Consider the following 23,561-nt stretch of genomic DNA (forward strand, 5'->3'; position numbering starts at 1 on the left):
GGACGGCAGGTGGGGTGGGCGCCCAGGACCCTAACACCCAGAAACTGTCTCCACTCACTAATGGAGGACATCTGGAGGACATCTATGTGCCCTTTCCCACCCACACAGAGGGGACAAGACACCTTCAAGAACAGCCTCCAGACACTTGAGATGGAAAATCTTTATTGCCTCCGCTGGAAGAGTCTATCAGGAAGGAAGAGGAGGCTCAGGGGCCAAAGAGGGCTGTCAAAGGAGCTAGAGAGGTCAACAGCTGTGGCAAACAGAGAGGGCAGAGGGGAGCCCCGGTCATTGGTTGTCCTCCAGGAAGAAGTCATTGTAGGCCATGCACAGTGTGGTCAGGAACACCGAGTACTCCTTGAAGTCAATCTCCTGGTCGCTGTTTTTATCCAGGCTCTTCATCAGGTTGTCGATGCTGCTCTCCTTCATCTTCTGCAAGGGTCCAGGTGGAGGGACAGCTCAGAAACCCCTCCCTGCCCTGCTCCACTACACAAGGCACCCTCAACGTGATCTCCAGCTAAGTCAGCACCCCTGTATGCATGCTGATCCCCAGAATCTCCCCCCACCAGCCCACACCTGGCTCAGGGCCTGGCCCCCAGTAGGGATCCGTGACCTGACTCCTGTCTCCAAATAAATTACAATAGGAAAGTTAGCCTAGTCTCTCCCTCCTCCACACCTTCCCCTGTTAGAGAAGTGATAACCTAAGGCTGGGGATGTGGTTTAGTGGTAAAGCTCTTGCCTAACATGTTTGAGGGCCTAGGTTTGATCCCCAGGATTGCAAAAAAACAAAAGCAAAGGACTAGCCAGGCATGGTGGCACAAGCCTGTAATCCCAGCTACCTAGACTCTGAGACAAGAGGATCACAAGTTTGAGGCTAGCCTGGGCAACTTAGCAAGACCACGTCTTAAAATAAAAAGGGGCTGGGAATATAGCTCAGTCATATAGCACCCCATGTTCAATCCCTGCTAATGCAAAAATCATGATCGTCCTCCACGTGCTAATACCTAATAAAAAACAGCTTAAGGATTATGTGACACTGAGCATCATCTAAATCTCAGACTTATTCTGTCCCGTTTGTTTGTTTTGTTTTGTTTGTTTTTGCCATGCTGGGGATTGAACCTAGGTGGGCTGTTCCACTGAGCCACATCCCCAGTCCTTTTTATTTTCAGACAGGATCTCACTGGGTTGTGCAGGTTGGCCTCCAACTCGGGATCCTCCTGCCTCAGACTCCTGAGTTGCTGGGATTCCAGGTGCACCCCTGGCAGTAGTCTGTCCCCACGAGAACAGTACATGGAAGCTGAGAAGCCATTCTGTGCCTTCCCCGTAGGAGAGCTGGACTGAAGCTCAGCCTAGCATTGGGTTGTGCTGTCTGTCTGGTCCCCTGTCCTCTCACCCTGGTTCCACCAGAAGGGTGGAGACAGAGCCCTCAGGATGGAACAGGAGGGAACCACAGACAGGCAGATGCTGCCTTCCCCTGTCTTTGCCCTCAGCTCCAGATGTTCCTAGGATCCAGGATGCCTCTTTGCAACAGGATCCTGGTTCTTCTCTGGGCTCCTGTTATAGCTAGGCCCTCCCCTGGGACTCTGTCCCCTAGTAACTAACCCCTGATGAGCTGGTAGCCCCTTCCTCTGCCCCCATCAACTCCAGGATGGTGAGATCCAGGCAGGAAGGTCCGAGAGCAGACCACCTGTCCCTGCTGCATCTTCTGCCCATGGGGGCATGCTCTAGGGAACTTCTCTCGGGGGCCCTCCAGAGTTCAGGATGTGACAGAAGGATGTGTCTCCTTCCTACCCAGTGTTCCCTCGCCTCCAGGCCAAATTGTCAAGGAAAAAGGGAGGGTAATGCGCAGGACTGCCCTGAAACTGCAGCTCAGCCTCTCTCTGGACAAATTCCATATAAGTTTCTTGATGTTTTTATTCCTCCCCTGCGAGGTGCTGGGGATTAAACCCCCGGGGTGCCCGACCACCAAATTACATCCCCAGCCCTTTTCATTCTTTATTTTGAGACTGGGTCTCACTGAGTAGCCCAAGTTGGTCTTGAACTTGTGGTCCTCCTGCCTCCACCTCCTCAGTCTCTGGGATTGCTGACATTGCACCACCACAACCAGCCTGAGCCTTGATTTTTTTTTTTTTTTTAACTGTAAAAATAAGATGATGTCTACTCATGGGCCTTCCCCTCTGTCGGTCACCTCCCTTCTACCTTCTCCATCTGATAATAATCAGCTCTGTCTCCTTCCCACCCTGTGTTCACAAACTAACCCTTAATCTGCAGGTCAGCACCATCTGAGAGCCGTGGCTCTGCCAGGCACAGCACACAGGATCAGGCAGGGTCCCCCCTTGACCTAGATACCTGGCACTTTCACCCTGCAGGATCCCCAGCACAGGCTCCACCACTTCTGTCACAGCCTGGCCCCACCATCAAGAAAGCATCCAGGGCTGGGGCTGGGGCTCAGTGGTGGAGCGCTTGCCTTGCCTGCATGAGGCACTGGGTTCCATCCCCAGCTCCACATAAAAAGCTAAATAAACAAAATAAAGGTATTGTGTGCATCTACATCTAAAAATGTTTTTAAAGAAGAAAAGAAAAGAAAGTATCTGCCTCTGATTTTACAGCCCTTGCGCAGGCTTGCGGTGTAGCCCAGGCTCGGCCCTTCTCCTTCTCAGCAAGCCTGACTCACGCCCAGCTCAGAGATCCAGAGCTCTGTTAGCTTGAGAAGTCCACCCTCTTCCTTCTGTCTCTGGCCATACCTTCCAGCCATCCCCACTCCTGGCTTAGACCTGAGTCCCCCAAGGGCAGATTTGTGACTTTGTTGCGGGGGGGGGGGGGGGGGTGAGAAGAAATGGTCACCTACCTCCCCAAGACTCAGCTCCTTCTTGATCAACTCCTTTAGTTCCCTCCTACTCAGGGTCAGCTTGCTACCCTCTCTCCCCGAATATTTGTGGAATGTGGTGACCATCGTGGTCAGGGCCTTCTCAAGTGGAGTCTCCATCACAGTGTGCAGCTCTAGAGCGGGGAGAGGAGAAGTCATAGTCCTCAGGAAGCCAGACCTTCTGCCCACCATCATCACTAGCCCACCCAGAGCCCCTCCCTCCAAGGACTGGGCACTGGAACCCATGATGAGACCAAAACCCAACACCAGAAGGACATTACAGTGAGACTGGCCAGCCCCCAAAGGACCTGCGGACTCCTCCACTAGGGAGATGTGGGCACAGGGGGCTAGGGGCAGAAAGAGGACAGATGACCTCCCCAAAAGAACTAGTCACCGATAGCAGAGCAGGGAAGGGGTTAAGATTTTTTTCTCTGTCCTGTCCAGCCTGAGCCCTGGTTTTACCTCCTCTCCTCCAGCACCCGAATCACCTGATATCAAGGAATGTCTTGCTGTAAAGTAGGGCACAGGGCAACAGGTGTCCGAGGGTAGGAGGGGCTGGGGCTGAAAGCTCATAACAGGAAGCAGGAAAGAGGTGACTGGACTTGCCTGTCTGACCTCCGTTCTCAGGCCGGTGACTTGCACCCAGGAGGCCTGGAGGCCAGAGGACGATTGACATCTAACTCCAAACTCCAGGGTCTTTCTGAGACCTGGACCAGAGGTGGGGTTGGACTGAGGGCCTCAGTACTGTCAGCACAGCCCCCTCGGAGGTAGCTGAGCTTCTGCAGCTCAGACTCAAAACCACTTCCCCTCAGGGAAGGAGGAGGCCCTACCCAGGGAACTTGAGCAATGCAGGCCGACCTGGGGGAGAGCCCTTAGCCAGGAGGAGGAATGTCTGGCTCTTGCCTCCAGCCCAAAGCCCACCCGTCAGTCCTTGAGCTGGACCCCTCATTCATCTCCCACCTCCCCAAATCCTCAGCTTCTCCCCGCCCACCCGGAGGCTCAGCCAGGACGTGGCTGCAGTCACAAGTCCCAGCACTCTGCCCTCTCCTCCCGGAGCACACACCCTCTTGCACAGCCGGGCCTTCCGCGGGGCTGGTCACCCTGCGACCTCGTCACCCAGCTCAGGCCAGCAGAGGTGAACAGAGAGATCAGAAGGAGGGACTCACCAAGGAGGGCGCGAACCCGAGGAGTGCAAGCAGCCGACGCCGCCTCCCTCCCCCGTTCTCTGCCTTTATTCCCTGGCTCCCAGGGCCCAGGGGATCAGGGAGAAAAGGGCCAATGAGGAGGGGTCAGGGGCGCGAGGACACCCAGTCCTCCTGGGACTCCCCTGGGGAGAAACCCCTGCTGCACAGTTGCCTTCCTTGTTGACAGGTGGGGGGCAGGGAGGGGCACACCTATCCACAGTTCCAGAAACGTCCTTTTTCTAACCAAAAACCAGAACTCACCATCTGATAGAGCAATAGGCAGACGAAGGGAAGTCGGGCTGTTTTGGAAACAGAAGCTGAGGAGGGATGAGCCAAATAAAAGGTATCTCCCCAAGGCCGAGGGCAGCCTCCACATTGGGTCCCGTCCTACCACCCTCTCCAAGAGCAGAGGAGACACCTGGAGACCCCTGACCGTCAGTGGAGGAGGTGTTTCCTATAAGTCAGGGTCATTAGCTAGCCCTGAACCAAAGGTTTTATTTGTTTAGTTTTCTTGGGTTTTTTTTGTACTGGAAATCGAACTTAGGGTGCTTTACCACTGAGACTACATCCCCAGTCTTTTTTACTCTGAGAGTAAATTGCCCAGGCTGGCCTCCAAATTGCAATCCTCCTACCTCAGCCTCCCAAATTGCTGAGATGACAGGCATGTGCCATTGTTCCCAATAAGCCAAAAGTTTTTAAAGGGCTCTTAAATGAATGATTTTTTTTTTTCAGACTTCACTAAGAAATTCTTCATGGGAAAGAATTGTTGGAGACTCTGGGCACGGAGGACTGAGAATCAGGGATTGGGGAGGGGACCCAGGGAATGGTTAGCACTTTGTGATGACATAGAGGCTGCGGCTAGGAGAAGGGGTCCAGGCGCAGGGTGCAGTCATGGATGGGGTGAATGTCAGGGAGGGTCACCTCTCAGATGATGTCATACCACCAGGCCAACTGCTTGTAACAGAATGGGTTAGAGGCTCAGTACCCACCACTGCTACAGCCCTACCCTGGCCTGCCTGGGTCTCCCTGCTGCCCGACACCTCCCCACCCCCGGCTGCAAGGCTAGTGAGGCAGCAGGGACTGGTTGCTAAGCAACAGGAGTTTCCGAAGTAGAAAATGATGCAGGAGGAGGCTCGGGGGAGGGCCTCCCAGGAAAGATGGCAGATTGACTCAGAGAGAGCAGGGGAGGAGGCGGTTTTTCCTGGACCAGCCTCTGCAGTCAAATTCCAGGGGAATATCTGAGTCACCTGCCACACTCCTCTGAGGCCGGAGAGAAAGGCCCAGAGTGATTAGAAGGGAAGCTTTAGAGGTCAAGGGGACCTAACCCTGCAGCCTCTGGGCTGGACTTTCTATGCACCCCTTCCTAAAAGGTCCCCCATATCATCCAGAAATAGCTCTGAAATCTAACTTCAGTCTCACCCACTGTACCCCGAAGTCACTAGCCTTTAGCCTACCCTAAGGGAAAGCAACAGCAGACCTCTTTGGGGGCAGGGGATCTCAATTTCATTCATCAGATCATCTGTCTGGAATTTTATCTCTAAAGCTATGGTCATTTCCCCATCATCTCCCTCACTCCTACCCCGTCACTGTCCCTCCCTCGTCCCTTCTGAGGCCCCTTGTCCACCTGTGAAGGAGCCTGATAACAGATCCCCTCCCTGACACTCTGGGGGCAGATTCAGTGGATTGGAGCACTACCATATTCTCAGGCCACTGCTGACCGTCTCCCCCCGACATGGCCCTCCCTGATCCAGCCATTGACGGGAAAGGGACAGAAGTAATCCTTCCCTGTGGTTCAGAACCAGTGAGCTAGAAGGGTAATAGAACAGGGCCAGGAGCCCGTCCCAGCCCACTCACCCCACAACTCCCTCCCTGTGACTCAGCCCTATTGTCTTCCCTCCAGACCCCAACCAGGAGCAGATGTGACCTTGGATCCCAGCCTCAGTACGAAGTTGGAGGATGGGGGGCTGGCTCAGATCCCACAGCTGGGGCTTCCCCAACCTCTGGTGGTCCCTCTCCCTGCCTCAGCTCTACCCAGCATTCACACACGCACACACACACCCCTCGGTCACCCCACATTCCCCCCAATCTTCACTAAACTGCAGCTCAACTCCCAGTGCTCCCCTCCGCCACCCCGTGACATATCCCTCGGATCATCAGCCTTATAGCTTCCAAATATTTTTTTATTGAACTTGCTCAGGGTTCCGCACCACGGCATGAACTCATCTGCCGACCTGGAAGACCTCTTTGGCAGACCTCCAGCCCCAGCTGCATCGGAGGAACCTTTACTTCTTCCGGGGCTGCTTATCAGGGAAGCCTTCAAAGAATTCGTTGCACATCATGGCGATGCAGGACAGGAAGACGCAGTACTCCTGGAAGTCCACCTCGTTGTCCCTGTTGCTGTCCAAGTTGCTCATCAGCTTCTGGAAGGCAGCTTCATCTGTCCTTTTCTGGAGGGAGAAAAGGCTACGGTAGAGAACAGAAGCCCAGGGAACAGAGCCAAGTCTAGACCAGCTTTCCACCTCCAGACTCGGGGGGAGAAGGAGCTCCTGGGGGAGGGATTCTGAGTATCTGTTGTAACTGGGAAATGAGGGGGACCACATCTTCACCCAAGATTGTTCCAACGTTTCAATTAGATAATGGTGCTGAAAGCAGTGTGTTTGCAGGAGAAGTCTAGGTGTGTGTGTGTCTCCGTAATCATGCCTCCACAGATAGAACACCGTTCATTGTTGGGTGGCAGGATCCGACAGTCCTGGTTCTAGATCACTTTTTTTTTTTTTTTTTTTTTTTTTTTGTACTGGAGACTGAATCCAGAGGTGCTCTACCACCGAGATACATCCCCAGACCTCTCTCTTGTTTTTGATATTGTTTTTAGTGGTTGATGGACCTTTATTTAATTAATTTATTTATATGTGGTGCTGCTGGGAAAGCCCTCTACCACTGAGCCACAACCCCAGCCCCAGACCTCGTTACATTTTTCAGTCAGGGTCTCACTAAGTTGCCCAGACTGGCCTCGAATTGGAGACCTTCCTGCCTCGACCCCCCAGATCGCTGGGGTATAGGTGTGCACCAGTCTGGATGGCGACCTGGTGAATAACTACCTTGAGAAGTCACCCACCTCTCTGAGACTTAGTTTTCCCTTCAGTGAATTGTGCAAAGTGTGTGCAGAGTCTGACCTGTGCCCTGCTGGCTCACTCCCGACCCTCTCCCTGCTGGGGACCACTGAGGTAGCCGGATGTTGACTGTGCTTCCAGGCCCCCATGTACCCAGCTTAGTGACAGATGCCAGCTGGAGCTAAAGCAGGGCCCCACCCCTCCTCCTGGGGACGGCCCCACAGGAGGGCATACTCCCAAGCAGGGCCCACTCACCCCCAGGAAGCTGGGCAGCTCCCGGGTCAGGAGTTCCTTTAGCCCTGCCTTGTTGAGCCTGAACTTGTCGCCCTCTTTGCCAGAGCACTTGTGGAAGGTGGGCACCATCACACCCAGGGGCAAGCCATGGCAGCAGTCGGGACCTGGGGGCAGGAGGCGTCTTGCCCAGCAAACCTCAGCAATGTACCTAGAGCCCCACTCCACTCCCAGCTTGAGGGGCACTTGGTGAGACTCTACTCCCACCCCAAGGGACCCCTCCTGGCGAGGAAGCGGTGCACAGTGGGGACTATGTGCTTTGGGCAGTGGCTCTGGAGATCCAGGCAGCAAGCCCCTGGGCCTCCCTCTGGTCTGGCTTCAACAACAGCGTTTTTCCAGCCCTCTGCCAGCCACAAGTGCCCCGCCCCGGCTCATTCTTCTCCCTCCCAGCATGGGCGCGGCTGCTGGAGGCCTGCCCAGGGGCCTGCAGCGGAAAAAAACAGCTGCCTACTGCCTAGTGCCCAGCACCCAGCACAGGGACGGGCGGGAAGAGGTGGCAGAGGTGGGGGTGCAGGGGAGGGGACGGAGGCCGAGTTCTCTTGGGCTGGGCTGCGGGGTGCAGGCAGAGGCAAAAGCCCACAGGTGCCTTCGCTTTGCCTCCCACACCCGAGTGTGCACACAAGAGCTTGTGCAACCCAGAAGACACAAGCCAGCGGGCCAATCGTGGGGCACGCGCACCAGACACACTGTGGCAGCAGCACATCCAAGCCCTGGCCCCTCAGAAGCTCTCTGAGAGCTGGAATCCAGCCACCTACACCCGTTTTCTTTTTTCACTCTCTCACACACACCTGTGCACACACGTACACGCGTGCGCACTCGTGTGCACTCGCACCGGAGCTTCCACATCAGAATCTCACATCTGGATCCATTTGGTACATCTGCCCCCCCACACTCTCCCCTTCTCCTACCCCAGCCTCGGCCTCGGACACCCCTTGCCTGCCGGTCAGGCCACACAACTCACCAGACCAAGAGAGAGGAAATGCTGGGGAGAGCTGTGGGGAGAGCCCAGCAGTCTGACCTATTTATACCCAGCCAGGCCCTGCCCATGCAGGGGATGGGGGAGAGCGGAAACTGCCCTCCTGCTGTGGTAAGTGCCACAGCCCCCTCCACCAGGGCGGAAGCCAAGCTTCCCCTCCCCGAGGCGCAGATGGGCACGGGGTACACCAGCAGGGACCCCCAGAGGATGGGTACCACCCAGTGTCCACAACTTAGCCTGGGTGTCGGGGGTTGGAAGACAGGGCAGTCTGTGCTGAGGTGTGGGGACAGGGAGGGAGTAGCCCACCTGACAGGAAAGGAGAAGCCATTCCCACACAGTGACAGGTGGGGGGTGGCCCAGGAACTTGGGAGGGGAGCCCAGGCCAGTGCAGCGGGACAGCTTAGTAAGCTCTTCTTCCCTCCCCAAACCATGATGGCGGTGGTGTAATGTGTGGGGGAGCAGGTCCAGGAGGGGATTGGGACACCCCAGGAATATCCATGGGAACGCTCTGGGGGAGGTGTGGTGGAGTGGGGGGTGGGAGTGAGCTGTGGGACTCAGGAATGGATGCAAGTTTCAGAGAAGGGGTCAGGAGGGGCCGTTAAAGATTGGGATGGGTGTCAGGAATAAAGAAGCCAGGTGGCTAGGGGAGCTAGTGGTGGGCAAGAAACGGATTAACCTCTCAAGGTGTGGCATCCCACTCAGGATTGAATAGGACCAGTAGTGGGCATTAAGGCCCCCAAGGGACTGTGGTTTCAGGGGTGGGGTTTGTCTCAAAATACCCCCCTCCCATACAGAGAAGCTTCCCTGGCTGGGAGCAAACACCTGGACACCCTAATCCTATTAGTGCTGCCCTCTGGGCTCCCACAGCCCCACCCCACCCCCTCGGCCCCACCCTCCTCCTAGGAACATCCCATCAGGAGGGTTCAGTTTTGTCCCCTGCACCCCCACCATGACCCTCCCTTTTTGATAGCCCAAGATGGGGGCTTCTCCCTCAAAGACAAAGCAGAGGGAGTCCCCAGGGTCCTCTGGATGGGAGTGACCCCACCCTCCTGCTGGACCATTGAGACCAGTGCATCTGCGGCATTTGAAACTGCCCTCAGGGCCCGAGGGGAGCTCCAGCTCCCGCCCTCAGCCTCCTTCCTCCAGTGGAAAAGTCCAGAGAGGAACAAAGAGCTCTGCAGCACCCTGTCCCACGGCCCAGCATGTCCTCTCAGAAGAATCAACCAACCAAGCTGACACCAGTGCTTTATTAGGGGTTAGACAGGCCCTTCCCTCCTGGCATGGCCTATGCACACCCTGCTGGGCCTGGCCTCAGAGCCGACCCCTCCCGTCCACAGCAGAGAGGCAGCAGGGGTTGATAGCTGTGCCACCCCTCGCCAGCTGGGCATCTGGGCATCCTGGGAAGGTCTCTGAGCCTTGGGTAAAATGGGCTGAACCTGGGCAATTCCAGATCAAAAGAGTGACAGGAGGAAGGACAGGCAGGGCGTGGGAGACTGCCCAAGGCCAGCCCCGGGTGGAGGCTACTCAGCACAGGGGGGCTCTGGGCGGCAGTCCTTGAAGTACTCGTGGCAGTAGAGACAGAGGCAGGCCAGCGAGCGCACGTACTCGGCGAAGTCCACCTCGCAGTCCTTGTTGGTGTCCAGGACACTCATGAATTTATTGTAGTCGCACTCCCGAAACTCAGTCTGTGCCAGGGCAGGATGGGAAGGGATGGACGAGCAGGATAAGGAAGGCAGAAGAGCCCCCCCACATTGCTTCCCCTCCCCCCACAACCCACAGCCTCCTGGGCACCAACCTCAGCCTCCCTCTCCCGGTGAGGAGCATGCCCATTTCTGTCCCCCTTTCTCAGCCGTTTACCCGGGGCCTGCTCTTCACTGTCAAGTGCCTGCTGTTTTAGTCTGTCTCCACTGAGCTCTCACTTGATCCTCCCCAAACCCTGCAAAGTAGCAGCAGTGACCGTCACCCCATCTTCTAGATGAGGAAACTGAGGCTTGTGCTGTGTCGGTTCCCTCCCTCCCTGGGCCTATCCTCTGCCCGCCTGCTGCCCTACACTCGTGCTTGTCCCTCTGCTGTCAGGGAAGGGCGGGCAGCCCGGGGCTCACCGGGGTCCAGGTGGGCATCTCCTTCTGCAGCAGCTCCTTGAGCTCCGACTGACAGAGCTTGTACTTGTCCCCGCAGCGCCCTGCATATTCCTGGAAGGTGCACACGATGGCAGCTACTGCCTGCTCCAGGGGCCGGGTCATCCTCACTGTCACAGAGCAAGGATGCGAGCTGCAGCAGAGGCCAGCCAGCCTCTCTGCCCACGGAACTTCCCAGGGACCCCTTCCTGGTGTTTCCCGGGGGCTCTTCCGGACGTAATCTCCACCAGGTTCAGGCCCCCCAAGCTCTCCCTCCTCCCAGCAACCCTCCCTGACCACACTAGTTCCCTTCCCGCTGTCCCCATTGTGATTCTCCTGGACAAAGAGGTCTCACTTCCCAGCGTCAGTGCAAACTGACTCGCCCACCACCCTCACCCCCACAGCGGAGCTCCCTGGGGACTCCCTGACACTTGCCCACCTTCTCTGACCCACAACACCCAGAAATGGCTCAGTCCCCTGCTCGGCGTCCCCTGCTCCCACCCTAGAGCTCTCCTCCCCTCAGGACCCCAGAGCCCCTTCCTGAAGGAACCTGCGTAGGAGGTCCTTGCCCTCAGGCCCTCGGGGAAGCTGAGCAAGGGCAGGGAGGGTCCAGTCTGAGAGGGAACCCCCCAGACCCCCTGCCTCCTGCCCTGAACCCAAGGAAACTGCAGTCAAAAGAAACACTGGGAGCCTCTGCCCCTGCCAGCGAGCACCTGGGCCAGCCATTTCTCCCTGGGTCTCAGAGGCCTTGAGGTGGGCTCAGTCCCACCCGCAGGCCTAGCGGGGACATGAACCAGAAGGTCTCTGGGGAGTTGGCCCACTCAGGGTTTTACCAATCTGTGACCGGCCTTCCTTACGTGCTGGAGGCCATCCTCCAGACCCAGTTCTGATGGAGGGGAAGCCATCCTGGAATTGCTCCCCTCCCTAAATCTCACTGTCCCCTTCCAGGATAATTGCTGCAGCCGAGGGAAACCCTGGGCAGCCAGGAAGACAAACTGTTTCCATGTGAGCCCAGTGACTCACTCCTGCTCCCCCAGGGGACGGGAGTCCTGTAACACGGGACAGACAGGGCAATACTCTCTCCCCAGCCATTCCCCTGCTGCTGGGGCAAATGGCCATTCTGATTGGCAGGGAAGTAGGGGGCTGGGGTGCCAAGCCTGCTGGGTCCTAATTCTCTGTGACAGCCCAGGGCTAGCGAGGTATCCATGTTCCCTGGAGAGGAAAGGCCATGGTCCCCGGGAGTCAGGAGCCTCAGAGGTGCACAGCATGCCCTTCTGGGCTCCTGCCAGTCTGCCTGGCACCACCTCTGCTACTGTTTCAGAAGCTCAGGGCCTGGAGCCTGGCAGGAATCTTTCCCTCCAGCCCTGGCTTGTCCCAACCCATCCCCGGGAATGAAGCAAGGGAGCAAGGAGAGGGCAAGGAGCCAACTAAGGGCTCCACCAGAACTTCTAGCCCACTGTCCCCTCCTGGAGCCAGACCTCAGTTCTGCACACACACACCCAGGCCTGAACCTCCAGAGAGCCCTTCATGACACAGGAGAACCCTTGAACCACCATGTAGGACTTCCCTCACCCATCACCTGTGTGGTCCTCTCTCTGCCCACCCCCATGCCCAGACGCTGGGTCAGGAGACAGGCTGGCTACCGGGGCGGCCCCCTGAGCTACCCTAACAGCCGACCCAGGGAAGGACCAAGCGGCCACCACTCACCACAGGTGTTGGCGTTTCCGTTCCAGAAGCCGAGGGACAGGGCATCCCTATTTGTAGCTTCCCCAGGAATGAGGGCAGTAATTATGGGAGTCCCAAGTAGGTCAATGCTAAGGCTGCCCCCAGGGGCTCACCTGCGCTTCCCCCAGCAGTCCCCATTACAGGCCCACCGCCCACTGTCCACGCACACATCAAAGGCCCGCCCTGGCCTCAAACACCACTCCCCATTCCCCCCTCTCCCGCCCCCAGTGGGAACTGGGGCCTGCTCCTTCCAGCCATGGCTGGGCTAATCCCTCCCATCCCTCTCCCCGTCTCTTCCCTCTGAAGAAGCACCCACAGCACACAGTGGGGACACACGTTCGCCTCTTTTAGGTTGCACCCCAGAGCCTCCGTGCAAGGAGGTGCCTTGGCGACCATCGGGGGAAGCCCTCACCCACAAACGGGAAGAAAGGCCAAGGAGACCCCTCTTTGCCAGACCTCTCTGCACACCCCTTGCTGCCGGCTTGCTGGAGGCTGTGTGTGAACTGCTTCTTCCCTGGGAGAGGTTACTGGGGGGTGTCCGGATGCCTAAGCAGAGGATGCTCCTCCTAGGGGGCTCCTGCAGCCTGGGCTTGGGTTTTCTAGCCCTCCGCCCCAGGTGACGCGAAGGAACCTGGGCTTCAGACTCTGGAGAGCCACTTGGGCTGCGTTCCTGAAGAGTCGCTCTGCTCTGCTGGGCCCTTGGGCGACTAGCCTTGCGGTCCCTTAGCGGGGTGTGTAGGTTCCTCCGCCTTCTAGTTGAAGCCTGTAGCCCTTTAGGGTTCCAGCATTAGGTGGGGGTGTCTTTCAGGTGTGCTGCCTCCTCCGTGAACCCTGGGCTTCAGCTTCCCTCTTCCCAAATCCCCAAAGCCCAGATTTGGCTTGGCTTGGCCAACGCCTTCAGGGCATGAGGGGCCAGTGCCCTGTTCACCTCCCAGATTCTGCTTTTCGCTTAGATTTTGACCTACTCATTATTACTGCCTTGGCAATTCTCTGAAAAAATAGATAATTTTAATTGTATCCAGAATTTCCTCTGTTGTTTTTTTTTTTGTTTGTTTTGTTTTGCTTTGTTTTTGCTTTAGCAGAAATGACCAGATGACCAGAAATGGAAATCCTTTCACATCCGTTCTCTGTTCTCCCTCTAACCCTAAGTTCCCTGTTTCACAGAAAGAGACTGAAGACCCAGGAGAGTAGGGTGGGGTGGGGAGGGGACAACAGGACAGTGAAGACATCCTCATGCCCAGAGAGGCAGCCCGAGAGCTAACGACACTGTGACCCCACCAGGGCCCAGCACCCAGCCTTGCCTGGGTCGTCACCTCCACGGCCTCCACCCCCCTGGAGACAGGGGCAGAAGGGAAGGAAAAGCTGTGATTAACCCTGTTTTATAGGCAGGGAGTTATGGGGAGCAGGGGGAAGAGGGCAGAGACAGTCATGCCTCAGAAGCGGGAGCCATGTTGAGCCAACAATTAACTTGGTTCTAGGTCAATCACTTCTTCCCCCTTAAGTGGGTCACTTCTGCTCCCGGGGCTTCCTCTGCCCATGATGGAGGACAATAGTAGTAACTACCACATAAGTTTGTTGTGGGGCTTAAATGAGTTAATAAATACAATGTTCATGGAATACATAGCTGCCCAGGACGTAGAAAGGGCCTGTTGATGCCCAAGGCCACATACCTAGTGAGTGGCAGGCTCAGGAGCCAGCCACTGTTCATGTGAATATTCAGAGGCATCTGTTCTGGCACCTGGCACCATAAACAAAAGGGATGCAGTTCAGGGGCTGGGGTTGTGGCTCAGTGATTGATAGAGAGCTTGTCTAGCACTGCTGAGGTCCTGGGTTCGATCCCTAGAACCACATTAAAAAAATTAAATAAACAAAATAAAGGTATTGTGTCCAGCTACAACTAAAAATATTTAAAAAAAAAAAAAAAAAAAAAAAAAGAAAGATACAGTTCCTGCTCCAGGGAGATGAATCTAGCCGGGGAAACAGACAATAACAAATGAATGTTTAATAGTCTGGTGACATAATGTCAAGAGGGAAAATAAAGCAGAGTTACGAGAAAGAAAATGGTGTTGGTGAGAGGCTGCTTTAGATGGGTGGTCAGGGAAGAACTCCCAAGTCCACGTGCTTATCTACCAGCCTTTAATGTTGCTGGACATGGATGGCTGCCCCGCCCTGTGTTTGTCCCCTGGGAGAGACTGGGCAAGGAGCTCACTCTGGAAGGTGACTCCTAGGGTGGGCTGGGTACAAACCCGTGGGAATTGGAGGACCGTCATGGAAGGACCCTAGCCAGACCCTCACTCAGAGTTCCACCACTCTCCACCAACTGACCTCAGCACGCGTGCCTTTACCTTTTTAGGGCACTACTTTCTTTGCCTCTGAAATGGATCTGGAAGATTTCTACCTTACAGGTCTAATGTGAAGCTGGTCGTGGTCCAGCAAATTGGGAGGCTAAGGAAGGCAGGCAGACGGCAAGTTCAAGGCCAGCCTGGGCAACTTAGTGAGACTGACTCAAGGAAGAAAAAAGGGCCAGGTGTGGTGGCGCACAGCTTGTGATGCCAGTAGCTCAGGAGGCTGAGACAGGAGTCGTAAGTTCAAAGCCAGCCTCAGCAAGACCTTGTCTCAACATAAAAAAATAGAAAGAGCTGGGGATGTGGCTCAGGGGTAAAGGACCCCTGGGTTCAATCCTCAGGACCAACAGAGTGGGGGACTGGGGAATGTCGCTCAGTGGTCAAGTGACCCTGGGTTGACTTCCCAGTGGAGAAAAAAAGAAGCGGGGGGAGACGGAGAAGACTAAGAATCCAGCGTCCAAGGGCTTTGTTTCACTTGCTGTCACTGTGGGCCATGTGAGAGGCCTCGGGGTCCCCTGCCCATGCTGCCTGTCTGGCGGTGCTTCCTAGCGCACTGTCCCCTGCCCCTTGTCCCCACTGTCAGTGCCCTCATTTCACTGCATCATCCACCGAAAGGTCACTGTCTGTCCTGTGCCTCCGGGGAAAATAAAATGAAGTGTCCTGAGCACCTGGGCAGTCCCTGCATTTGTGCCCAAAAGGCCTGAGCCCCGGGGACAGAGTGACCATTCCAATCCCACAGCCCCACGGGGCCAAAGAACCTTTCCCAAAGGCCTGACCTCCTTTCTCATCTCCTGAGCCAAGTATGGGGAAAGCATGGGGCGGGGTATTGGATTACTGCAGATAGGGCCGGAGCCAGGCAGGACTCTCCACAGAACTCAGAAAAGAAGACCTGAGCTGGGATCCAGGAGTCTGCGAAGCTTAGACCTACCACTATTTTTTGTTTTGTTTTTTTCTTTCCCTCCCCCAGTACTTCCCTCCCCCCCAGCTACATCCCCAGGAATTTTTATTTTATTTATTTATTTATTTTTTAATTTTGAGACAAGGTCTTCTGAAGTTGCCCAGGCAGGCCTCAAACTTTTGATCCTCCTGCCTCAGCCCCCTGAGTGGCTGGGATGACAGGTGGGTGCCACCGCACCTGGAGATCTGTCCTTTTTTTTTAGTCTGCCAAGTCAACAGCTGACGACGTCCATTTCACAGTTCAATCACTTTTTTGTGCGTCAGAGCTTGTAATTGAGGAAAAGCCTCAATAAACCCTCCAACTTCACTCGCTCTTAATTAACTCTAAAAACCACTCATTTTGCCAGGCATGGTGGCTCACGCCTATCATCCCAGCCATTTGGGAAGCTGAGGCAGGAGGATCACAAGTTCAAAGCCAGCCTCAGCAACTTAGTGAAACCTTGTCTCAAAATAAAAAGGCTCAGTGGTTAAGCACCCCTGGGTTTAATCCCCAATACAAAAAAAAAAAAAAAAAATTAATAATTTTGGAAGTGATGTAACTGAACAATACATTATGAGTCTCCCACTAGCTTAGCTGCAGGTGATACTCTGTCATGTGGGTCATGGTGATAGCTGGGGTCTTTTCAAGGACTTACTGGCCACTTTTGCTAAAAATACTGACTCTTCACTTGCAACTGTACAAGTGTCTGATCGGTGACTAAAACAGGATGGGAAAGTGTAACATCTCTGCCTTCTTATTGTATCCGTCTCCTGTGCCTTAACTTTTGGTTAAGATTTCCTCTTAAGACAGTAGAGTGAATCCGACATCACTTTCCTAAGTTCATATCGGAATACAGGACCAGTGAAACTCTACATCATGGACAACCCAAGAATGGAAAGTGATAGTCCGTGTATGTTTGATATGTCAAAATACATTCCACTGTCATGAATGACTAAGAAAACAAACAAACCAAAAAAAAGATTTCCTCTTTTTTTTTTTTTTTTTCTCCCAATCTGACCATTGGGTCAGATTTTTGCGCAATTCCACATATACACGTATTAGTCATTTAAGGAACATTTGTCTGGAACTAGTACAAGATTGATTTTCCCTAAATTTCCCTACTTTCTCTCCTCTCACTTCAAGGCTAAAGATACCAAGATAAAGATTTCCAAAATTCACAGGGGCATGGCGCCTTGTGATTGCAGCATCCATGGCAGCACAGCTTGGAGAGGCACATGGTCATCTGTCCTCGATCCTTTCCAAAACCAAGTAGTCCGCTCCCCTTGCCTAAGGATAAAAGGAGCCTGAAACCCAGACTAAGTTCAGGTGGTTGGGTCTCGCCACCACCCAGGGCACTAGCCCAACCTCTCCTCTTGCCGGTGTTCCCAGACTATCTTTTCCTTGTCCCAACAACTTGTAATCAAGAACTGAGCAACTAGTAAACAGACTTGACTTAGGTAAGAAATCTACCTTTGCCCTCCATTTCTTGGACTGTTAATGAAACTGCCGGGGGCTAACCCAAAGGAGCAAAGGCCAGTAGGACATCACAGGAGGTGAGAGTCCCTAACTCTCCTCCCAACAGCAGTCCCACAGGGAAAGGGAGAGTCTGGCCTGCAGCTCTTCCTTCTCTCTGCCTCAGCACAGAGATCTGGAGAGGGGTGGGGGAGTGTTGGGAGTGGCTAGAAAAGTGCCTTGTTTGTTAGTTTGTCAAACACCCAAGAGGAATGGAGATCAGCTTTCTTTGGGACAGGCCCAGCTGGGGACAACTCCAGAGGTGGTTAGCTGACTGAAGCCAGTTTCCACCCACCAAAGCAGTTCCAGAATCCAGGGCCCAGAAGCCAGGACCCACTGGGACCAGAAGTCCAAAAGAAATCAGACTGCAGGATCCAGCCACCAGGGAGTGGTCCTGTCCCCCTGTTAAACAGAGCGGGAAGACCAGAAGCACCTGGCCTCTGGTCAGCCAGGTCCCTTCAGCTCACACAAAGCCCGGGGCTCTGGACTCACCTTGAAGAAGCAGAGGAAGGCCCAGTGCCCCTCCCCCCACCCCCAGTGCCCCATGGACATGCAGACTTTTCTTACAGACATGGCTCAAGTTCTTCTTTTTCCTCTCCCATATGTTTCCTCATCGTGGTGTGCAGAACCAACAGCACATTCCCTGTCCAGTCTTGGTAGGCCCCACAGAGCACCTGTGGAGAGGGTGTTCCACAAATGGCTGATGCTGCCACCTCTCCATTTCTCCATCTGTAAACAGAGCCTAGTGATCGTTCCTGAGGGGTTGCCATGAGGCTGAGATGACAGTGTGCACAAAGGAGTTCTGAGAACTGCGCAGAGAGATGCTGATCACCACGGTGACTCCCCTCCCTGTGTCTCCTCACTCCTTCCCTGCAGAGTCTGAGGACAGTGGGCTTCTGTCTGTTTATGGCCTCAAAAAGAGACCACTTATCCTTGCAGGCCGGCCCAGCCTCGCCTCACCGGGCTCAGTGTGCCGTGAAGGACGAAGAGTGAGAACCAGAGGGTCTCCAGCACCTTCTCCTGGGCTCCTTTCCGTCCTAGAGAACTGAACCTGAGCTACTCTGCACATGGTTCCCAAGCAGCGGATTTCCCAGGGAAGGAAGAAAAATAAGAAAACAATTCAGAAAAATACTGCCTATTATCTGTCCACTCTCCGTCCCCCTCTTCCTTTTTCATTCAGGCCAATCCATGTTTTAGCCCTGCTCCGTAGTGCATGCCCATAATCCCAGCTACTCAGAGAGGCTGAGGCAGGAGACTCGCAAGTTGGAGATCATCCTGGACAATTTAGAGACCAGTCTGTCTCAGAATTTAAAAGAAAGAAAGAAAGAAAAATTAAAGGGCTGGGATGTAGCCCAGTGGTAGAGTGCCCAAGGAAGATTCTGCTAGTACAAAAAAAAACTAAAACGGGTGTCATTAGCTTTGGGACCAGGCAACGGGTGAAAGCTGGGAGGGCCTTAAAAAGGTAGTTAGTTGGTAATAATTTGAATGACAGCCAAAAAAACCAATTGTTCCTGCAGCTGGAGAAAAGGGAGACCCTGCCAGGTAGCGGTGAGATGTCCGGCAACACCATCATCTGGTGTTGAGGGGGAATGGAAAAGGCACCTGGTGACGTTTCTAGATCCCAGACAAGAAGACTTCAGACAGAACAGTGAAGTTGCCTGTCTGTCTCCTCTGGCTGCCTTTGATTAAAAATGAGAAGAGAGAGCTGAAGCGAACAAGGACCTATTTTTGTTTTTTAGCAGAACTTAGAGGAAATACTGAGGTCCCACTGGAGTTTTTCCAGCCAGCAAAAGTGTCTCAAAGTGATAAAGGGTCTCAGGGCAAAAGTCAACTCCAGGGCTCTGCCTGTGAAGGGGTCTCCAGGTAAAACTGAAATCAAAGGTGAGGACTCTTCGTGAGACTCAGAAAGACTTAAGGGGAACTTCCTAAGCTCTCTCAAATAAAAAATACAGATTCTAGTAATCTTCTTTATTTTTACTTTATTTATTTACTTATTTGCAGTGCTGTGGATTGAACCCAGGGCTCTTTACCAGTAAGCTAGGTTCCCAGCCTTTTGAGCTTTTAGGGTCTGGCTGAATAGCCCAGAGTAGGCTTGAACGCTCCATCCTCCTGCCTCAGCCTCCCAAGCCACCAGGATCACAGGTTTGCACCACTGCACCCACCATTTTGGCTTCTAGAACTTTTAGAAGTGTGCCACTTGGACCATTGCAGAGAAGGGCTTTTAAGGGTCTTAAGAACATTCTCTCACAGCACCCTGACTCTCAGCCTAAGGTAAAAAGAGATCAGTCTCAAACAGATGTGTAGCTCTGGCTTTCATCTAATTATAAATTGGTGCGCAGGGAGTCCACAATATTTTTAAAGGAATTGTATCATCTTGGAAAGAAAGGAACAGAAAAACTCTAAAGAGAGAGAGAGAGAGAGGGGGGGGGGGGAGAGAGTTTTGAGTCTTCAGCCTTTTACAGGGAAGAAATAGATAGGGAAAGCTACTTACCTATAAAACAGACATTTCTCTCTCTTCTCATCCTCATCCCAAGTATTGAAGATCGAATCCAGGGGCACTCTACCACTGAGCTATATTCACAGCCCTTTGTATTTTTTTATTTTGAGACAGAGTCTTGCCCAATTACATAGACTGGCCTTGAACTTGGGATCCTCCTGCCTCAGCCTCTCCCCAAGTAGCCGGAATTACAGGTGTTCACCACCATGACCAGCCCAGACATATCTTATGGAAAAAAAAGAGTTGACTCAGAACATGAAGCCAAGAGCCAGGATCCAGGAGAACCATGTATAGAGAGTAACACTGGGCTCCATCAAGGAACTGATGACCTGTGTGTGTGACTCACTTCAGAACTGCACCAACCATGCCCAGCTAATCAGAACTTTCAAATGACCCACTCCAATTTCCAATACCAAGCGCATGCTGGGAGCCATCAGCCAAGTAGGTATGACAATTTCCTTGCCAGCGTACTCCCATATTTCTTTAGTGGAAGGACTCGTGGAAATAGGACATTTTGCAGCGACATTGCATGTAAGGTGACCTTGCTCAAGGACCAGGGCGGATCCGCGTTTAGGGTGTTCCCGGTTTAGGATAATCCGAGTTTAGGGCGTTCCCGGTTTAGAATAGGGCATATCCTGCTGCCTGAGTTTCCCCTTGAGTTCTCACGGGATTCAGAATATATTTGGGAGACAGAAGCCCAGTGGAGGTGTGGATTTGGGCAGAGAACGTGGATTTCCCCAGAACGTGTTTGTAGAAGGCTGGTGTGAGCTCGGGAATAAAGAGTTGCTGTTTGAATCTACAAAGCTGTGAGTGGCTCGTGATTTGTGCCCAGCCAGACTGCGGCAAGCGCATGAGACATCCTAAATGAGACCCATTAGCTAAGCCCAGGCTAGCCACAGAACCATTAGAGACAACCAATTTGTGTTTTAAGGCACCATACAGGGGGCTGGTTCATTGTACATCGACAGGTAACCCGTAAAGCATCTCTGAGCCACTGAGCCAAACATGACCTACCTATCCAGACAGCTTATTGTGAGGGGCATTAAAATGCTGATTTATTTATGACATTACTAGTCAGGCTCTCTGTAAACTAAATCCATCACTAACTGGTAGAGCATTTGGTAACTAGAAGTAGAATCTAACAAGGAAAAGAACATAAAATGTGAAACTGGACAAAGACTACAAAGAAAACCATATGACGACGGGAAGGTTGGTAACCCTTGTTATGACATGGCAAAGCGTCGGGTCAAAGTGTCACCTGATGTGCCTTAGGATGCAGAACCTGTGGCAACCTGGCCTACGGTTTTAGAGAAAATGTTAGGGGAACAAAAAGAATTTTGGCAGGAGCTAGCTCCCTAGGAGCTTTTAGCAGAGATCAACAGGGGAGGAATGGACTCAAGATAGAGCCAGCCAATCTGGAAGCAGATGTGAAAATAAGTATAGCTTTTATGAAAATAAGTACGCCGCCTAGGGCCTACAACCTGACAAAGAGTCCTCAAAACTGAAGCTTGGCAGGGCTGCTGAGGCCAATCCATGTCTCCCACCAGCTTCTCGGCCCACTCCTTGCCCACGGTATTAAAGTCTGTCCGTTGTTCTGAGGTTAGACACTTCTGGGTTGGAACTGAACTTTTCTTTTTATGGGATGTTAGGAATGGTCGATGGTATTTGCCCTTTTTTAAAATATCTTTATTTGGCGAAATAAAATGTTGAAAAAATATTTTGATTCCCAGATTTTTATTGGTGTCTGAAATCTCAAAACGAGGGCCGAAGGCACAGCTCTGACCTGGAGAGTCAAGGTGCAGAACGGGGTGGGATTCGGGAAGGCCCCAGTTCCCAGCACTTTAACTGAACCAGCCAAGTGACCGGGCAGCACTGAGCAATGAGAGTATTACCAACAAATAAAAATCTTTATTGAGTACAAAATCAAAAGGGACAGAGAGTCCTCCTGAACCCAAGAGATTGGTGGCCCAAGTCCAGAGTTCGGCCTCAGGGCCGGTCTGGGTAGCCCTGGAAGAAGTCATTGCACATGATGGAAACGAGGGCCAAGAATACGGCGTACTCCTGGAAGTCCACCTGCTGGTCGCTGTTCTCATCGAGGTTGCCCATCAGCTTCTTCAGCCCCTCCTCATCCACCTTCTCCTGAAAGCAGGAAGGACCGGGGTCACGGCCAGGCTGGCTCCTGCCCGACTCCGCACCAAAGCCACAGCCAGAATCAGGCCCCCAAGCCAGGGCCCAGCGCTCCCTCCCACTGGCTGCCAGGGACGTGGTGGGCAGGGAGACCCCGCAAGCTACAACACGCGTCCAGTGAGCAAGACGGCTGGACCCTCCTGGGGGTAGGGGGATGCTGGACACACCTCTAAGTGCCCATCGGCTCTAACCCCCACGGAAGCCCAACCAGCTGGATATCATGACCCCATTTTGCTAAAGAGGACACAGGCTTGCTGCTCCCCCAAATCAGCATGGGATTCAGAAAAAGCAAATGCTCTTTATACCACCAAAATGATTTGGAAATTGAAGGAAGGGAGGAAGGGATGGACGGAGGGAGAGAGGGAGGGAGGACGGAAGGACAGACCTGCCTCATATGGTCAAAGCCTGAGACCTGACTTTACCGTTAGTCAGTACAAGGGTAGCAAGGGGCAAATTGGGAAATGACTGCATTTCTCTGCAAAATGTCCCAGAGTGCATGTCTTTGCGGCGTTATCCTGTCTACATGCCCCCTTGGTTTGGCACGTAAATATGGAAAATAAGAGGAGGGGGAAGTACACAGGCTAGCTGTGTGATCTTGGGCCAGTCACTTTCCCTCTCTGGGCTTTGAGTTGCTCAATTCTCCAGTGAAGAGAATTGACAGATGGACTCTGAGGGCCCCAACAGCACACAGTTCTCAAGAATGTTGCAGGGGACAGCCATAAACAGAATGCTCACACACGGGCCTTGTTCCCACTCCAGTGAAACCAAGAAGCCAAAGTCGTGGTGGGAACCCTCGACCCCACCCTGGCCTCTGCACCAGCAGGCACCACAGGAGTGAAGAGGCAGAGACTTACCCTGCACCCCGCCCCGCATTCCCCCCAGCCTGCCCCACTCACCCCTACAAAGCTCGGCAGCTCCTTCTGCAGAAGTTCCTTCATCTCCCCTTTACTCAGCTTGAACTTGTCTCCCTCTTGGCCAGAGTACTTGTGGAAGGTATTGACCATCACCTCCAGCGCCTGCTCCAGGGGACTGGACATCTTGGACCTGGGGCCGTAGAAGTGGCAATGATGTTGATGTCACCGAGACACCTGGGGCCACAGCCCAGCCAGCAGGACCCACTTCTGCCCTGGGTGCCCCCCCCCACTTCACCAAGCCCCTCTGCAAGTGGGGGCCCCATCTCGCCCTCACAATGTGGCTCCCGTGGGCAGGGGTCGTGCCTACACCTGGCATGAGGGCAGATGCTGGACCTTCCCCGTGTCCCCCAAGGGCACAGTCACACTAGGAACACACCTCTGAGGGCAGGGCTCCCCCTTTTGAGTGTCTTGGGAAGGGAACTAACAGGGTGACTAGAGCTGTGCCAAGCTCCGGGGAGCCCAGGTGTGCACAGGGCTGGCCGGTGGCTCCCTGCACCACCGGGCAATAGCCCTGGCTCCCGGAAGTCTGAGGCTCCCTCCAGGGGTCTCTTGTGCCTCGGGCCAGGGCTGCCGACTGCCTGGGAGCCTCTTTGGCAGGGATGTTGCCTCCCTCGGGCTAGGGGCTCTCGGAGACGTGTCTCCTTGCTCACCGGAGGTCCTCAGTCCTGGAGTGCTGTGTATGCTGGCAAGACACGGGCAGGGCAGGGGCCTCCGAATGCCCCCACCACGAAGGACCTTGCTGGGATTAGAACTAAAGAAACTAAACATTTCGTGCCTTGGGATCCAGGTAGAATCTGGGGTCACAAGGATGGACCTCAGAGGGCATTTTCCATTTGCCGCTGAGAGGGCTGAGGTCAGCCTGCAAAGTCAGGCAGGTCCCAGAGCAAGGCCAGAGGAGCTGTC

General features: G+C 53.9%; 4 protein-coding genes across 5 annotated transcripts; all 4 read right to left on the reverse strand.

Annotated features, from left to right (window-relative positions):
• Positions 1-285: 285 nt before the first annotated feature.
• Positions 286-6,348, reverse strand: S100a5 (S100 calcium binding protein A5). Its single transcript, XM_076861634.1, has 3 exons — positions 6,279-6,348; positions 2,846-2,997; positions 286-429 (listed from the first exon to the last, which is right to left on the reverse strand). Exons 1-3 carry the CDS (start codon positions 6,316-6,318, stop codon positions 286-288), a joined length of 336 nt encoding a protein of 111 aa, XP_076717749.1. The 5' UTR covers positions 6,319-6,348.
• On the reverse strand, positions 6,330-8,491 carry S100a4 (S100 calcium binding protein A4). Of its 2 annotated transcripts, XM_076861637.1 has the most exons (3): positions 8,410-8,427; positions 7,413-7,555; positions 6,330-6,494 (listed from the first exon to the last, which is right to left on the reverse strand). In XM_076861637.1, exons 2-3 carry the CDS (start codon positions 7,518-7,520, stop codon positions 6,330-6,332), a joined length of 273 nt encoding a protein of 90 aa, XP_076717752.1. In that variant the 5' UTR covers positions 7,521-7,555; positions 8,410-8,427. The 2 variants fall into 2 exon arrangements, 1 of the variants encoding a protein (XP_076717752.1); XR_013091876.1 differs by lacking the exon at positions 7,413-7,555 and having other exon boundaries at positions 6,406-6,494; positions 8,410-8,491.
• Positions 8,492-9,944: 1,453 nt separating this feature from the next.
• S100a3 (S100 calcium binding protein A3) lies at positions 9,945-10,667 on the reverse strand. The gene is made up of 2 exons (XM_076861636.1): positions 10,527-10,667; positions 9,945-10,109 (listed from the first exon to the last, which is right to left on the reverse strand). The coding sequence occupies exons 1-2, from the start codon at positions 10,665-10,667 to the stop codon at positions 9,945-9,947; spliced, it is 306 nt and encodes a 101-aa protein (XP_076717751.1).
• A 10,778-nt stretch (positions 10,668-21,445) lies between these two features.
• S100a2 (S100 calcium binding protein A2) lies at positions 21,446-23,346 on the reverse strand. Its single transcript, XM_076861635.1, has 3 exons — positions 23,309-23,346; positions 22,641-22,788; positions 21,446-21,696 (listed from the first exon to the last, which is right to left on the reverse strand). Exons 2-3 carry the CDS (start codon positions 22,779-22,781, stop codon positions 21,544-21,546), a joined length of 294 nt encoding a protein of 97 aa, XP_076717750.1. The 5' UTR covers positions 22,782-22,788; positions 23,309-23,346; the 3' UTR covers positions 21,446-21,543.
• Positions 23,347-23,561: the final 215 nt, after the last annotated feature.

Source organism: Callospermophilus lateralis, chromosome 7 (assembly GCF_048772815.1).
Source record: "Callospermophilus lateralis isolate mCalLat2 chromosome 7, mCalLat2.hap1, whole genome shotgun sequence".
In the NCBI taxonomy this organism is placed as follows: Eukaryota; Metazoa; Chordata; class Mammalia; order Rodentia; family Sciuridae; genus Callospermophilus; species Callospermophilus lateralis.